The sequence below is a fragment of the Electrona antarctica genome (genome assembly GCF_951216825.1).
Source record: "Electrona antarctica genome assembly, chromosome: 5".
In the NCBI taxonomy this organism is placed as follows: domain Eukaryota; kingdom Metazoa; phylum Chordata; class Actinopteri; order Myctophiformes; family Myctophidae; genus Electrona; species Electrona antarctica.
In genome coordinates, this window is record NC_136810.1 from 35,092,804 (window position 1) to 35,110,367 (window position 17,564).

Sequence of the window (17,564 nt, forward strand, 5' to 3'; positions counted from 1 at the left end):
CAATTGAGTTTAATTTAATTTATATTATTTCTGTCAGGCAGTCTTCATTTTGGCATCACATGCTGAGGTGATACTCTCTTTGTCTAATGGCGAGGGTTTTGCTAAACTAATGTGTCACCTTCCTCCCAAATCCATTCAGTCTCCACTTTTTTTGTCTTTGGCGCTGAATATTGATGTTGTGTACAGTAGGTCCATCTTGTTTTTCCGACAGATGTGTCACATGTTGTTGTTTTTGTTTTGCCTCCCTCCCAGTGGACAAACACCTGACACATCAGAGCTCAGTTTCCTGCAGAAAGCACAGATGCTGGAAACATATGGTGTGGATCCCCATCCATGCAAGGTGGGAATGCCATGTCTTACTGGGTCCCTTTGCAAGATTTATATTTTAAAGCCCTTTTCAGTCTCAGAGATTTTGATGAAAGGTTGTTTCTAGTTAAAACTACTTCTCAGACATTTTGATTTCAAGGACTCTCAGATGGGTGGGCATTAGGTCATGGACCCGATAACTCTGAGAAGATACAAATGGAATCTCTGAGTTACTGAGGTACTTATATTATAATAATAATAATAATAATAATAATAATAATAATACATTTTATTTGTATTGCACTTTTCATTCACAGGGAATCCCAGAGTGCTACATGGTTAAACACATATAATCAATCATAGAAGGTTAAAAACAGGGTTATCAAAACAACAGTGCAAAGTTCAACACGAAAAAGCCTTCCGAAACGTTTTCAGGCCTGTTTTAAAAAGGACAATTTGGTTCCTAACTATCAATCTTTGGCTGGCGATCCCCTGGATCCACCTCAAGGACCCCTTGGGGGTCCCTGGCGGGCCCCACATTGAGAACCATTGTCCTAAAATGTCATATTTTGAGAAGGTAACCATTAGACGTGTGTGTTGCTTTTGTCACAGGATGTCTCTGGAAATCCGGCTTTTCTTGCGTTCACGCCGTTTGGTTTCGTGGTGCTTCAAGGGAACAAGAGGGTTCACTTCCTGAAATGGTAAGCAGCTTTTCAGCATTCAGAGGGTTAACATAGCCGGTCCATATGAACCCATATAAATTTAACGTACCTTGTCAGAGAATATAAATAATATATGCATGGCAAAATCTCTCTCTGTCGATGCATTTAGCAGGACCTACTGTCACAGTAAATATACTGTATAAAATGTTACAGTTATTCTGTACAGGTAAACACAGACATGTTTACAGTATTTATGATACGGTTTTGTCCCACACACTCACGCTGTGTGCACGCTGTATTATCAGCTGTGTTTTGTCAGCCAAACATTGAACTCCATTGTGGTTTATGTGATCTCCCTGTCGGTTTTCATGAATATTTAAACACCCTGTGGCTTTGTGTGTGTGTGTGTGTGTGTGTGTGTGTGTGTGTGTGTGTGTGTGTGTGTGTGTGTGTGTGTGTGTGTGTGTGTGTGTGTGTGTGTGTGTGTGTGTGTGTGTGTGTGTGTGTGTGTGTGTGTGTGTGTGTGTGTGTGTGTGTGTGTTTTCACTCTCCTCCTGAACAGGCATGAGGTGACCAAACTGAAGTTCGAAGCCAAGACGTTCCACGTATATGCAAATCAGAGGGAGGTGAGAGCATAAATTATTGAATGGTTCATGTGGACATTGTTGTACGACCAGTGTGGGAACATTGTGGGAACGTTGTGAGAACCGTGTGGGATCGTCAGAGACACGTATATCTATTCTACGTCCGAGCATAGACATGGTAACGCCCCGCCCTGCCTCTGATTGGCCTACCGACACTGCCGGCCTTACCAGAGCTTCCTCCGAGGTGGATAGCTATATGCTGGATAGTCTGCCAAGAGGTTACTCCGTGGTGGGAAATAAATAAATAATACAAGTACGATATAATACAAGAGAATGACAGCTTGGCACGCGCAACAGTAACTTTTATGTTTTGTAGAAGAGGCAAACTAATATATGGTTTATGCCGTTTATTTTACATGTGTACAGTGTAAACTTGAAACATTATTGTACTGTAAAAAGGTCTCTTTTCCCTTGATCTTTATCTTTTTTAGTATAATAGTATTAGTTTACTATAATTAGATACACGATAATCAACAGTAACACTTTAATTTAGAACAGCAAACGACATAAACAATATTAGTTTGCCTCTTCTACAAAAATAAAAGTTACAAGTTACTGTCGTGCGTGCCAAGCTGTCATTCTCTTGTACTTGTATTATTTCCCACCTGGACGGGGGACAGTGGTGAGACCAGCGGTATTCTGTAGTGTCGGTAGGCCAATCAGAGGCAGGCGGGGCGTTACCATGTCTATGCTCGGACGTAGAATAGATATACGTGTCAGAGACTCCATGTTCTTGTCACTGTGCAGCGTGTAGGTGTGCTATAGCAAAAAAGTTAAAAACATGTTTTTGGTTGCGGTCTCTCTGTGTTGTTATTATATTGTCCTGCACATCCTCTCACATTTCCAATGTGCAGGATCTAAAGATCATCCTGACGTACTTCGCACCCACACCGGAGGCCTGCAAGCACTTGTGGAAGTGCGGAGTGGAGAACCAGGCCTTTTACAAGTGAGTCCCCCAGTCACTGCACACCTCCTTTCACAGCACACAGGTTTTGACCAGGGTCCCCCAGGGGTTTATACTTGGTCTCTACGGTGACGCCTGGAAATAGAACAGTGGCGTAAAGGAACGCCGGGCAGGACGTCAACATGCCCTGGCATGCGGGGTAGGTACACAGCCGCTCCACATAATGGGGCAGATGTTTACGTGTGCCGTTAGCAACCAGTGTGTTTTAGCCATAAGACGTGCCAGCATGAACCCAGCATATCTCTGTTCTGGGGGAATAGTTGCCAAAAAGAGTCAATCTACAAGGCAAGCTCACAGAGTGTTGTGTTGCGACTAAAGACATTTGGTGTGGGAAAAGTGTAACTCAGGTCCGTTTTGCCAAGTATTGAGGGTTTATAATGGGTCAACATACAGGCCTAGGAGCCATAGTAACACCTAAATGTAACACACACACACACACACACACCTGACTCACTGTAACTGTCATGCGTGTCTGCGAAAGCCGTCCAGAAGCTAATGCACCTACCCAGGTGACCTCGAGGGCCCTGCCTAGGCTGTTTGTCAGCAGGGAAGACGAGGCACGTGTCACCGCTGACCTTTAGCGAGGGAGCTTGCGCTAAGAGCGAGACCAAGAGCACTCCAATGCTGCCTTCCCCCATGACAGATAGCATAGGTCAATGCCCCCCACTCTTTATCCACCTCAGCAAGATGATAAATAAGATGCCCAGCATCATCTGAACACAGAGGCCAAGGGGGACGGCATTTCAGAGACCTATGGCGTAGCTGGACAGGGCAGAATGGGAGAGAGGGAATTGATGGAGTGAGAGAGAAAGACAGCAGGCAAAGGGCAGAGCCTGACACTTGCATCATACTAGTGTCACGTAGCCAGGCGATCGGAGATCTGCTCCTATTGCTCTGGTGATATCTGAATGAAATGAACCGTTAACAAACCTACGCCTACTGCTTTGATAACCAGTCTTGTAATCGCCCCAGTATGATGGACCGCCCTAAATTAAGGCTTTGTATTGCTTCTTGTAGTTGATAAAAACTGTTGCAGTTTTAGCAACTACTGTACTGAGTATTGAGTTTAGATAACACCAGATGTATAGGTAGGCAGAGATCTACCTGTGGGAATATTAAAATAGAGTTCAAGTGGTTAAACCGATTGTGATGCTATGTTAAGTTGTTATGCTGGGAGACCCCCTGGAACCCCTTCAAGGACCCTGGAACCCCTTCAAGGACCCTGGAACCCCTTCAAGGCTCCTGGAACCCCTTCAAGGACCCTGGAACCCCTTCAAGGACCCTGGAACCCCTTCAAGGCCCCTGGAACCCCTTCAAGGACCCTGGATCCCCTTCAAGGCCCCTGGAACCCCTTCAAGGACCCTGGATCCCGGACCCTGGAACCCCTTCAAGGACCCTGGAACCCCTTCAAGGCCCCTGGAACCCCTTCAAGGCCCCTGGAACCCCTTCAAGGCCCCTGGATCCCCTTCAAGGACCCTGGAACCCCTTCAAGGACCCTGGAACCCCTTCAAGGACCCTGGATCCCCTTCAAGGACCCTGGAACCCCTTCAAGGACCCTGGAACCCCTTCAAGGACCCTGGAACCCCTTCAAGGACCCTGGAACCCCTTCAAGGACCCTGGATCCCCTTCAAGGACCCTGGAACCCCTTCAAGGACCCTGGAACCCCTTCAAGGCCCCTGGAACCCCTTCAAGGACCCTGGAACCCCTTCAAGGACCCTGGAACCCCTTCAAGGACCCTGGATCCCCTGGAACCCCTTCAAGGACCCTGGATCCCCTGGAACCCCTTCAAGGCCCCTGGAACCCCTTCAAGGACCCTGGAACCCCTTCAAGGACCCTGGAACCCCTTCAAGGCCCCTGGAACCCCTTCAAGGACCCTGGAACCCCTTCAAGGACCCTGGATCCCCTGGAACCCCTTCAAGGACCCTGGAACCCCTTCAAGGCCCCTGGAACCCCTTCAAGGCCCCTGGAACCCCTTCAAGGACCCTGGATCCCCTTCAAGGACCCTGGAACCCCTTCAAGGACCCTGGATCCCCTTCAAGGACCCTGGAACCCCTTCAAGGCCCCTGGAACCCCTTCAAGGACCCTGGATCCCCTTCAAGGACCCTGGATCCCCTTCAAGGACCCTGGAACCCCTTCAAGGACCCTGGAACCCCTTCAAGGACCCTGGAAACCCTTCAAGACCCCTGGAACCCCTTCAAGGACCCTGGAACAAGGCCCCTGGAACCCCTTCAAGGACCCTGGAACCCCTTCAAGGCCCCTGGAACCCCTTCAAGGACCCTGGAACAAGGCCCCTGGAACCCCTTCAAGGACCCTGGAACCCCTTCAAGGACCCTGGAACCCCTTCAAGGCCCCTGGAACCCCTTCAAGGACCCTGGAACAAGGCCCCTGGAACCCCTTCAAGGACCCTGGAACCCCTTCAAGGACCCTGGAACCCCTTCAAGGACCCTGGATCCAATTTTGAGAACCAGTGCTCTAGATCAGTGGTTCCCAAACGTTTCAGGTCGAGACCCAAAAGAGAGATTAGACGTTTGCCCGAGACCCATACTAGTGAAAACAGCAGATCTACAAGCTCGCAACGCGGCGTGAAGCGATGCGTTGTGCACTTGTAGATCGGCTATTTCTTAATTTCGTTTGCTTCTTAATTAATTTATCTTGTGGAATTTCTTAGATTTCTTGGTTTGTTTTAAAATTTGTAAACGTATGTATATTTATTTATTAAAAAAAGAAATCTTTTGAAATATATTTTTTTAAATGTAGGAAAATAAATTGGGATTTATACTCGAGTCGTTTGGGAAGCAGTGCTAGTGTAGATGGATCTGCAGTGAGCACGGAGACACTGGTGGGACTGATGGGAACAGACATAACAATGAAGACCTGTCCTACAGTACTGTGCTGCACTCCCGAGGGAACAAAATGACTTGAAAAGCCAACGCTGAATCATTAATCATTAATGTCTCACTTACCATGACAATACAAACATATTGAATAGTGTATGTATGTACAGTATGCAGCCTTCAGAGGATGGGATATCTATAGTGGAGAGGACATGCATAATTGAATAACCACTCTGTATTTGATTCTGATTTCAGATGTTGTGCTGGGGCTATTGGATTACATACCATGCACTGTCAAACTAATGGAGTTAAACTACAGTAGCACTCAGGATTTTACTGCGTTAGAAACATTGCCATATGACTGTGCGTATCTACACACACAGTAAAATCTTCAGTGTTATTTTATTTATCCATTTGTAACTCTGAGAGATCACAGGCCCATTTGGTTCCAGTTGTACACTCGCAGAGTTAAATTGTCCACTCGAGATTGTATCATTCCACACTTGAACTTGTCTGTTTTGTCCACTGTGCAGGCTGGAGAAGTCGAGCCAGGTCCGCACTGTGTCCAGCAGCAACCTGTTCTTCAAGGGCAGTCGCTTCCGCTACAGGTAAGTACTGCGGTTCTCAAAGGGGCATCTGCCAGGGACCAGTAAAAGTATTTGATTTGCACAACAGAATATATATATACCTGCATAATAATACTAGTTCTTTCCTGGGAAAGATGACAGATAGTTGTTATGCTGGTGAGGTAAGGAACCCTTATAAGGCTTATAAGAGAACCTCACTGTTTACATCACATAGTAATTGGAATATAAGAAAACAACAACAAGGGACAACAATTATTGTATTATAAAATACAGTAACAGTACACCACTCCCAAACAATGGATCAGGAAGACCCATTTGTGGGTCATAAGTATCAATTTTTTCTCCCGTTTCCTATATTTTGTTTTTAATTTCAAAAGATTTTCAAATATTTCTCCCCAAAATGAGTACATTTTCACAAAGAAATACAAAATTCCATTAAAAAAAATGCCTTGTAGAACGTCTATTTGAACTAGTTTGGGTTCCGGGAGACATCATATTTCTCTTTTGGGGTCTTGTGCATGAAGTTTGGGAACCCTTGCAGTTACAGTACAGCACAGCACAGCAGGGTACGGTAAAGTAACGATGGCTTGAATTATGGGGTGGAGGTTGCAGGACACTGCGGAGAGAACCCCCCCCCTCCCCCAGCTATCGGGGGACAGGTGGTCCCAAAGGACAAGGCCTCCTGGCCCTCTGTGCCTTACTCTAGTACTAACCTCGCGTCACCTCAGAACTCTAGGACATGCAGTACACACAGTGACATCCTCAGTGTCCTTTTCACTTTGAGAGTGAAAGAATGACACCATAAGCTCCCCAGTGTTCCATTTTGGCACTCAAAGTTAAATGGACTTTTGTATGAAGGGTCACAGAGTAAGCAGTGTTTGAAAAGTCACATTGAGCTACTCCATTCATTAATCGTCCGGTCTGACACGAGAGGGTGCCCTCGTATACTGCAGATACATTTCAGTCGATTCATATGGTGTAATTAGAGTCCTAAGAAAACAAGTACCCTAAAGGCTTCAAAGTAAGGTCTAGGATGGTAGACCTTTAACGTAGCATCTGTGTAAACAATATTACTGTGTTTAAGTTACCATAGTGTAGCAAAATATCACAATGCTGGCACATCGAGATTGGATATAAGTGAAAGGTTTGTTGATTTGCTGTTTAAAGTGTGTGTGTGTGTGTGTGTGTGTGTGAGTGCGTGCGTGCGTGCGTGCGTGCGTGCGTGCGTGCGTGCGTGCGTGCGTGCGTGCGTGCGTGCGTGCGTGCGTGTATATATAACTGATCCCAGGTGCTGTATTGTCTTTTGGTTTTATAACAGTGGACGAGTGGCGAAAGAGGTGATGGAACAGAGTGCTAAAATCAAACGAGAACCCCCAGAAATACACAGGTACAGACAGTTGGAATCAGAATGATACACAGATTGTAAACATGGACCTTTTGACTGTGAATATGATTTTACTTTGTAGGTTAGTACCCAGATTATTATTAAAACTCAAATAATTTAATTATTTATATATTGCTTTTTATGATTTGTACAGAATTATTACTCATCATCTTCATTGATGCTGATTCTCACCATTGTATAACAAAGTATGGGGTTAAAGTAGCAATAATATATCAACATTTTAATATTTTATTTAATTTAATTTTTTGTATTCAGAGTCAGACAGCCAGCAATGGATTAAACACTCACCCTCAAAAAAATTGTCTCTGTGAAACCTCTAAGGGCAGCAGTCATGGTTAATCAGACTAATCAATTTAGTTGATTTTTTTTATTTTTTAAACCTTGACTTTTTTGTGTCGGTTTACTGATATATAAGAAAACAACATATTTCTTTAAAAACCTTGCTTCTCGATTATTTGGTTATCAAATCGATTATTGGTTATAAATATTGGTTTTGATGTATTTTTGATATTCTTTGTTTGGGTTTGTGTGTCACTCTCTACAGGGCTGGTCTCGTACCCAGCAGAAGTTGTCCGTCCATTACCCATGGTCCACGCCTCAGCAGTGTACCACGAACCCGCCGGAGAGCCGTACACATATCCATCATGGAGGGTAAGGCCTGAACATTAGCCCACCACAACTCTGTCATCCATCCATCCATCTTCAACCGCTTATCCGTAGTCGGGTTGCGGGGGCAACAGCTCCACCAGAGTGCTTCAGACTTCCCTCTCCAGAGCAACATTAGTGACTTCCTCCTGGGGGATTCCGAGACGTTCCAAGGCCAGTGAGTCGATGTGTTTCCTTCAACTGCACCTTGGTCTGCCCCGGGGTCTCCTCCCAGTGAGACGTGCGTCGAGGACCTCCCTAGGGAGACGAGGCATCCTAACCAGATGCCTGAACCACCTAAGCTGGCTCCTTTCCGGGCGAAGGAGCAGCGGTTCTACTCCGAGTCTCTCTCGTGTGACTGAACTTCTCACCCTATCTCTAAGGGAGATGCCAGACACCCGTTGAAGAAAACTAATTTCGGCCACTTGTATTCGCGACCTTATTCTTTCGGTCATGACCAACTCTGTCAGCTGTCTAAAAAAAAATCCCTGTTAAAGCCATTTAGACCTGAGACTGATTCTACAAATGCATTCTAAGTCAATCAATAGTTCTCACACTTTCTCTCCATTACACAAAATAAAAACATGACAAAAACAATACACACAACAATAAAAGGATGACAAAAGCAGTATAGCTCTGCTGTCAGGCAGAAACCAGCTAACTGCAAAATGTTAATTTGTCAGGGAATGAAAACTAAATATTTTTTTTGGAAGAAAACCATATATTTTTAAACAATGCTGCCTCATCAAAGTTAGTATTGTGACTTTATATATTGTCAGATACTTATGTGTCATTATATTATCACCACTTTACCCAAATCCAGCTCAAGTGGAGTTAGGAGTTTTTGTCCATCATTGATAAGAACAGCTGGCAATGGATCTCCAAGCTGTTCTGCCCTCTGGTGGAGTTAGCTGGTTTTGCAGACAGTTTGAGGATCCATTGGAGTTAGCTGTTTTTTTCAGAAGTGCTTTTTAATACTTCATTGGTTAAACATTTTTTAACCAACACACAGGCGTAAAGGGGGTTGATGTATGAAAGAAATCTGAAAAATGGAGTTAGCTGGTTTCTGCCTAACAGCAACGATATTATACAATAAGGTTAAAACTCAGAGCAGCATACAGTGCACCAGATGGTGTTGATCACGTTTTTCTTATTCATCAGACTTATAGCTTTCTTTCCCCTTATTTAGTATTCCAATATCTATGAATATTTATACTGTATATTGAATCCCCCAGAATTTGAATCCACAGAGAACATCCCAGCAGAACACCAAACGCATGCAAATGTTTTAGTCAATGCAGTGAGCAGTGAGGCTCTGATTGGTGTTGCATGCCCTGCGTCAAACCTTGGATTCAGTGAGTGCATCTCTGAAGATTTTAGTTACAAAACACTATATTCATGCTTTGGAGATATGCAAACAGGATTGTCATGGGTAAACCCCAAAATATATTTACCATACAAAAAACAATGCCTGCTGGGTGACACTAGTCACTAGTGACTAAATAAAAACGTCTGGGTTTCCGAGGCTACTAGTGACTAGTCCTATGTGAGAGAATTATTTTCCCCTTCTTCAAATAACACACAGACGTCAACACGCGCACACACACACACACACACACACACACACACACACACACACACACACACACACACACACACACACACACACACACACACACACACACACTGTAACGAGAGCCATTTGGCCCAAATCAAGCTTGCTGTGCTGGAACATGTTGCAGGTGTGTGCGTCAGTCAGCCTGCTCTATTTCAGCTCCAGCCAGGGCCCAGAACAGTGTGTGTTTAGTGCATTTGTCTATACTGTATGTGGAGGGGGGGAGGCATTGACAATGCGAGGACAGATGAAGGCAGTCGGTAAGCCCACCTGCTGGCTTCCGGCATTGGTTTCAGCACTCGGAACAGGTGGCCTGGCTGCCTCTGTTTTTTTGAGGCTAACCTTGCAGGCTGACATGTACCCACAGGGTTCTGGGTGAACTGGAGTGTTAGCCCTGCTGGGCCGCTGCTACCTGTCCTTGTCCACACCTGAGCCCCTGGCTTCCATCAGTATTTAACTCTCAAACACCTAGCCGAACAGAAGTTTGCACTCTGTGGTGGTGGCAGCCATATAGTTTGATGAGAAGGTTCAGCTTCTGTATGTTCAGGAGGAGAGGTATGCGAAGTGCCCACACCCAATGTGTGCTGACTGGGTGTCTTACAAGGGTATTAATACTCCATCTGAAAATAGCCAGGGTCGTCCTCTCCATGTATGTCACTGACCAGGGTGGGGCTCCTTCGAGCCCGGGCCAGTGCTGGGCGTACCAGCGCTGCTGGCAGAAAGTCGTGGTTTGACCTCTCACTTGCCTCCTCGCGAACCCGTAACTGAGCCAGACTCCCATCGGCCTAAAGCGCGCCAGACCACGGCTGGGGCTCTGGGACAGGGACCATAAGGACGGGATAAACGCATGGTTTAGAGGGTCGGAGAAGCAGCCGAGACCAAACCGCAGCCATGGTCAAGTGCCTGATCCGCATAACCACCCGGGTGAACGTGCACCTGCGCATGATCAACCACTGCTTCCGGGATGTGAAGGTCCGCGTTCTCAGCCTGGGGCCCCGCATGCTGGGCAAGGCCCTGGGTGTCCTGCCCCTCTACCCTGCCCTGACGGGGGCCGAGGACTCGTCCAGCGTCTCCCCTGCGTCATGCACTCCTGCACCGGGCACTCCTGCACCGGGCACTCCCCTGCCATGCGTTAAGCCCAGCACGCCATCAGGTAAATTAAATCACTAGGCCGTGTCAGGGGTGTTTTGTTTTACATGGCAATGGTCACTCATTCTGATTATGTTATATTGATCACCATCCCCCCTGTACGACCTGTTAAACGGCATGCTTCATTCTGAGGAAATGGTGAGAAGTTTTTGTGCTGGCTCTTTTGTTGCGAATTATGTCAACACTGTATCTTGTTGACTCAGACTTTGGGTGTATTTCTATAGCTGCTATATCTGGCTCTGAAAATTGAGAGGTCACATCAGTGACATTTGGTTTCATATATATAGACGTAGGCTTCTTGTTAAATAAGTTATATGTCATACTTTTTGGACATGGAATTTGGAGTCTGTAATTTCAACTCACCAAGACTTCATAGAGCATGCTTAATATAAAATGAAACTTGGCTGTTCTACTCAGCATAGTATAGGAAGAATTTACAGAGATAAACACTGATGATCATACATGGCCACAGACACACTGAAACATGTACCCTCGTCTTACGTCTGATTTGACTGGTTTAGATAACACTCTAATATCCCCCACCTTACTTTCCCTGGGATTCTAAAAAGTCAAGTTTTACGATTTGCTTGCCTCATCAAAAAACAAAATGTTAATTCTTCTCATTTGGATTGAAGGTGTAATATTTCAGGAATGTGATACAGTCAGCAGAAGCTAAAGGACGGTTCACCTACAGTGACGTCCGTACTGCAATGTGGCTCTCACATACTGTACTACTATTAAGCTCTTAAGGAGCATGTCAATACCAAAATAAAATAAGACAATGTGAAGTTGGTAACTGTGTATATCAGATTTTTGATGATATTCTATTTCTATTTTGTGGTGCAAATCATTATGACCCCCCCCCCATGTTTAGCCTCTATTTTAAGTGATTGCACAGTACATCATGCATAGAGATTAAATTAGGAATAGATCTGCTGATCTATTGCACCCTGTGAGACTCTTGGAAGTTTGTGGTGTTACATTTGTGGCTATGCTGAGTTCTGACAAGTGCTCATCTAACATGCACCTAAAGGCCCTGACACAGCAGTCTGACTTTGAAGAACCAATGACAACTAACTGCGGCAAGAACTAACACTGACCAACGGTGACTGATCAGATTGCTTTGCATCACCTCGTATTCAGTAAAAGTTGTGATGCAAGATGGAACAACGCAAAAAGTGTGGCCGATTGTCAGCTACAGACACTCAAGGCTGGCTTTTTGTGCGAAGTTGATTTGGCGTTCAAGGGGCTTTTCGTGCAGTGTGACTTTACATGCTTTTCGTGCAGTGTGACTTTACATGCTTTTCGTGCAGTGTGACTTTACATGCAGTATCCTGTGAAAAGTGAACTTCCCCAAATACTGTAGTACAGCTGAAGCTGGCGATTTGAATGGGAAGCGTGAAGGCCATTCGTCCAAAATAGTTGGTGTCACTGACTGGGAAATGACTGTATCACCACATTGCCTCATTAGCATTCTGCACATTGTCAACATGTGCCTGTCTCCTGTCTTTCCTTGGGGAAAACATGATCACAGTTCTGCTTTCAAGCCGGAGTCTGTATGTCTGCTGCCAGTAACGGAGCTCTTCTGGATGTATATACAGTACCTCCATTTCTACTATCACACCAACAGACTCTAATGCATCCATATAGGCCTACTGTTACTGTGCCTATAAATTACATTACACATGACTAATAATACTAATAATTTCATTTTGTTTTGGGGTAACTGTACATTTGTACGTATACATTTGTTTTCTGCTATTACCAATTCTAACGTTTAGGAGCAGTGGACACTATTATATACAGTCCTGGGAAAGCAGTTACGGCTTATGTCATTTTCACACATAGACCAGGTGGGGCACAGACTAGGCCGTCTCAGGGGGGAAATGTCTAATTTCCAGATGGCCTCTCTCCCACTCTATCAATTAAAATGTTCTGTATGCCTCTCCTACCCCCCTCCCCAAACACATGGCACTCAATTTTTACACACACATTTCCACTCTAAGGACCACAATGAAAACTAGAAAAAGTGCCCTTCCGGGCACAGGTCTCCACCAGGAGGATAGGAGTGTGTGTGATGTTTGGCAAAATGTTTAGGAGAATTTTTTTTTCCTTCATTTTGTTGAGGAAATGCAGAGCCAGATCACTCATAGCATCTGTGAGGATAGAATTCTGGATGAGCAGGACATGTGCAGCATTTTGTACAAAACGGGCCACTCCTGAAAACTTTGGAAGGCAATCTTAGCCAATCAGTGTACAATCTGAGAAATCCAACAGACTCGTCTTGATCACATGACTACAGAGATCATGTGTACCGATTTGAGGCATTTTGTTCCAAAAATGTGTTTTGCAAAAATCAACCTGTTGGTGGCGCTATAACAGGCCAATGTGAAAAGGGTGGGATATATTCCTCAGCCTAGTAAGAAAATGTGTGAAAGATTTCACGTAAATTGCATGCTGCGTTCATGATTTGAGGCTATTGTTCAAAACGGGGCAATCTTGCAAACTGTGAAAGCCAATTATAGGCAATTAGGATGGAATATGAAATATCAGACAGATCCGACTTGAGCACATGACCATAGAGATACTGTGTAACGATTTGTGAGATTTTTGGACAGAATCTGGAGGAGTAATATCAAAAAATGTGTTTTACAAAAGTCGGCCTCCTGGTGGCGCTATAAAAGGCAGATGCGGAAAAGGCAGGTAAAAGGTTTGTCCTTGGCCTCTAGGGAGTGTGCATGCAACGTTTCACGCAGATCGGTGTAGTTTTAGGTAGAAAATGTGAAAAGCTGCCTCATGGTGGCGCTATAACAGGCCGTTCTGGAAAATGTGGGGCAGAGGTTCATCGTTGGCATCCAGGGAGTGTGTGTGCAAAGTTTGGCATCGACCGGGTTAACGGTGCCGGAGATTAGCTGTTCACAGACGGACGGAAGGACGGAAGGACGGACGGAAGGACGGACGGACACACGGACGGAGTGCAAAACATACTCTCTCCCCATGCCTTCGGCCTGGTGGAGACAATAACCTTTTATCCCTTTGACCGATAACTATGTACCAAACTGCTGTCAGGTAGAAAACAGCACTTTTGTCAATAAAGCAACGCTAATCAATCAATGTAAGTGACCTAGTGCAGTAACGTATAACACCAGACTAACAATGTATAAAGAGCTTATAAACAATACACTACTATTATTATATATACCAGCTGTAGGACTGTTTCCACCACTGTACTATAGTTACATACCATATGTAACCATTCTCTCCTCCCACTCCCACCCACCTCTCCTTTTCCTCTTACTTCTCTCCATCCCGGTGTCGCCACCAAGGACTGGAATCGCTGCGTGACAGCGCCCACTCAACGCCGGTGCGCTCCATGTCTCATGGAGACTTCATGCCACGCTCGCGGAGCCAGATGGCAGACAGTGGTGAGGCGGTGATCTCCGACGAGAACTACAGCCCCTCCGACAGCGTCCTGCCTACACCCGTCGCCGAGCACAGCATGGAGCTGGCTGTGTCGCGCCAGAACAACGGCACACCTTGCAGCATCGAGGAGGAGAAGGAATCAGAGGCCGGCACTCCCTCGCCTGACACCGGCGACTTGGACGGCAAATCGGCGTGTAGTGCCACGGGGGTTGAATCTGCCCTCACTGAGGTGGAACAGGTGAATAAGTTTGTCTTAAGTGTCCTCCGGCTGCTTCTCGTCACCATTGGACTCCTCTTTGTCTTGCTCCTACTCCTCATCGTCCTCACCGAATCAGACATTGATGTGGCATTTTTACGTGACATCCGCCAGACCCCCGAGTTTGAGCAGTTCCATTTCGAATACTTTTGTCCACTCAGGCGGTGGTTTGCCTGCAAGCTCCGCTGGGCGGGTAGTTTGCTCATTAAAGAGTGAGAGTCGTACAACCCCGTTTGGGAGGGGTTCTTGACAAGACGATTAGGACTCCGGAGTGATGGAGGGTAGCTGTGTCCCAACCATGAACCCTGCTTCTCTCATCAACCTGACCACTCCTGGTAACAACAATGGTCCAGGAGCTCAGCTTTTCTCCTCCCTTCTTTTTTTGAGTTAAACTCCCAGACCCCCCCCCCCCCCCCCCCTACACCCCCTTTTTGTTTTTGTTGATTTGTTTTCTACAAAGCCAGAAGACATTTAATTTTTTATTTTCAGGTCATTTCAGGTACTTTATTTTTTCAAATAAGAGAAATGAAAAAATATAACACTGAAATAAAAAACTGACATGTTTTAAGCAGTTCCTTTTGAGGAACGGGTTGTGTTGCAACGAATGAATGTTGCCTTCATTTGTTATTTATTTATTTTTGAACCTGTATTTGCATAAAAAAGGAATGTGTTGAATGGTTATCAGGAAAGTTGTTCATTAAAATGAAGAAAGAAGTCCGGTATGTTGGGCATGATGATGTGAGTTATGTGAAGCAGCATAGGCAGTCTATCTGTTGAGGGGAATTATACAACAGGTCGTTTCGAGGAAGCAATTTGATTGGTTGAAACAGCCATCTAGCCGTGCTTCAAATCAGTATCATTGAACGGCTAAACAAAACAAAGAATTCAGCTGCTCTGTTCTCCCAGAGCGCAGCAAACTCGGTGGCTAGGCTAGCTAGTTTCTTGGGACATTTGTGGTCGTAGTGGCTATTAAAAAAATATGTTTTTTCAGCGATTTTCTTAGTTTTAGGGTAACTGTTGTATAATTGCAATATTACACTCGAGGGGGTTGTTTAACGTCATTAATGCACACCTGCGGTGCTTTCGGACGTTAAACCACCCCCTCTCGTGTAATATAGCTTAATTCTCTCCCAATCAGAATTTAACCAGGCAGTCAACTAAAGCAGATGTGAACATCGTAAAACCCATAATAATCGTTTCGGGTAACACAAACGTTTAGGGTAGATTCCTCATTCCTGTCAGTGAGCACAGAATTACCAAATGCCTTTTTGAAGAAAATGTTCGAAGACAATTTTTGATTTTTTTCCCAATTATGTCAATTAGTATAAATACAATGGTATAGAATGTAGAAGCTGTGAAGTTGAAAATTAGCTTTTCTAAAGTTTTCTAAAGGATACTGTTAAATAAATCGGCAATGATCATGTAATGTGACCCAATAGTGTCAGATATGGTTAGGGAAGTTCTCATGATCATCCATGATCAAAACCCACTGGCACCAATAGATAATAGTGTAGAGACCACAGTAAATGTGCAATGCTCATATGGATTGAATACGTTGGTGGTTTTGAATGTGTTAATTTGTTCAGTAAATATTCTGTTATTAAATCAAACTAAATATAATTTACTTTTTTAATTAAGTTTGAATTTAATGAAACTGAATGATTTCTTTGTATGAAGAATTCATGATTTATTTTTTTGGGTCACATCAAACTTGCTCCTAGTTTTTTGTATCATACTACAATTATTATCATATTAAGAGTAATGAGGTACTTTTTGTACAAATTAGTTTGTTTCCTAATATATATTGACATGTTTTCCATGTATATTTTAACAGAACAGTTATTTTGTTATTGAAGATTAAATTATACCTTTTTTAGCACCGTGTTTCAAGTGAGGTCAAAAACATTTATGGAATTATGGAAGGGTGGCGGACGGGCTGAAAACAAAGAAAATAAAAAAGGGAAAGAACAAGCAGAAAACAAAACAAGGCTTTTATCAAGATCCACTCTACTCTGACCACCACACCTCTCACTCCACCAGCAACAAAGCAGCTGTCGCTGTATGGACACTTTGTAGACATCATGACAGCTTCAAAATAGATTCAGTTACTGTACCACAAATACAAATTACTCCATTTTAGCATTTTCACTATTCAACATGACCATATCACATTCTTCTTCTTCTTCTTCTTCTTCTTCAGATTGAAAGGTCTCTGTAAAGATTTCTATGCCTCTGGGCTCAAGGGAGCAATAATTGTGTCATAGCCGCTGGATTCTGGGTGAAATGTGTTTTTGTACTGTGTGACTACCTCCTGTACCAAGTGCAGGTGCAAGTGAGTGTCTGCATGTAGGAAATCAAGATGATATTAATGTAAGTTGAAACAGAAGAGTATCTCTTCTTTTTCTGCAAAAGTAGAGTGAAATAAAGTGAAAGGGTGAAATTGATGGAAAGAGAAATGTATAAAGTGAAAAGAAAAGAAGCAAATGTGTTATATCAGGGTGATCAGCTAGTTCTGGAATGGAGCGCTTGGTGACATGGGCTGTATAGGGCTGTACAGGGTTGCCTGATTTGGCCTGCTATTTAACACCTAGCCACCCCCCCCACCTCCACCCCACACAAACACACACACACACACACACACACACACACACACACACAAAATACAGCTGCCCTACTGGACACCAGCGGAGGTACCTTACTACCATGTAACCAGAGCATGTCAGTCCTGGCTTTGACCACAGAACAGTATGCACGTTGGTGTTGTGGCTGGGTCCACTCCCACAGCTCCTTTTCTAGTCTTGGTTATCTGTGGTGGAGGGAGCGGTAATCATATACTTATGGCACAATGTTTCAGGGAAAACCACATAATTGAAACTAGGCATTCTAGGCATGGCATGGGAAACTAGAATGTTAAATGCCAAGTATTGTTTGATTGTTTTTATTTTCTCTAATTAGCAGATGAAAGGTGAAACGCCATTTCCACTAACCTAAGTGAGAAGCGTTGACAAAAAGGCTCTCGTTTGGAAGATGTATTTTATTTTTTACTTAATATTTATTACCTCTCTACTGACTTA

At 44.4% G+C, this 17,564-nt stretch overlaps 1 protein-coding gene across 1 annotated transcript in view; it reads left to right on the forward strand.

Moving 5' to 3' along the window:
* The window catches only part of frmd5a (FERM domain containing 5a), a 90,084-nt gene extending 74,809 nt beyond the window's left edge, over positions 1-15,275 (forward strand). The window contains exons 7-14 of the mRNA XM_079502039.1: positions 253-340; positions 919-1,007; positions 1,531-1,594; positions 2,467-2,558; positions 5,944-6,018; positions 7,316-7,384; positions 7,947-8,053; positions 14,138-15,275. Coding sequence (XP_079358165.1) covers positions 253-340; positions 919-1,007; positions 1,531-1,594; positions 2,467-2,558; positions 5,944-6,018; positions 7,316-7,384; positions 7,947-8,053; positions 14,138-14,706 — 1,153 coding nt within the window. The 3' untranslated portion in view covers positions 14,707-15,275. The remainder of the gene's footprint in view (positions 1-252; positions 341-918; positions 1,008-1,530; positions 1,595-2,466; positions 2,559-5,943; positions 6,019-7,315; positions 7,385-7,946; positions 8,054-14,137) is intronic.
* Positions 15,276-17,564: the final 2,289 nt, after the last annotated feature.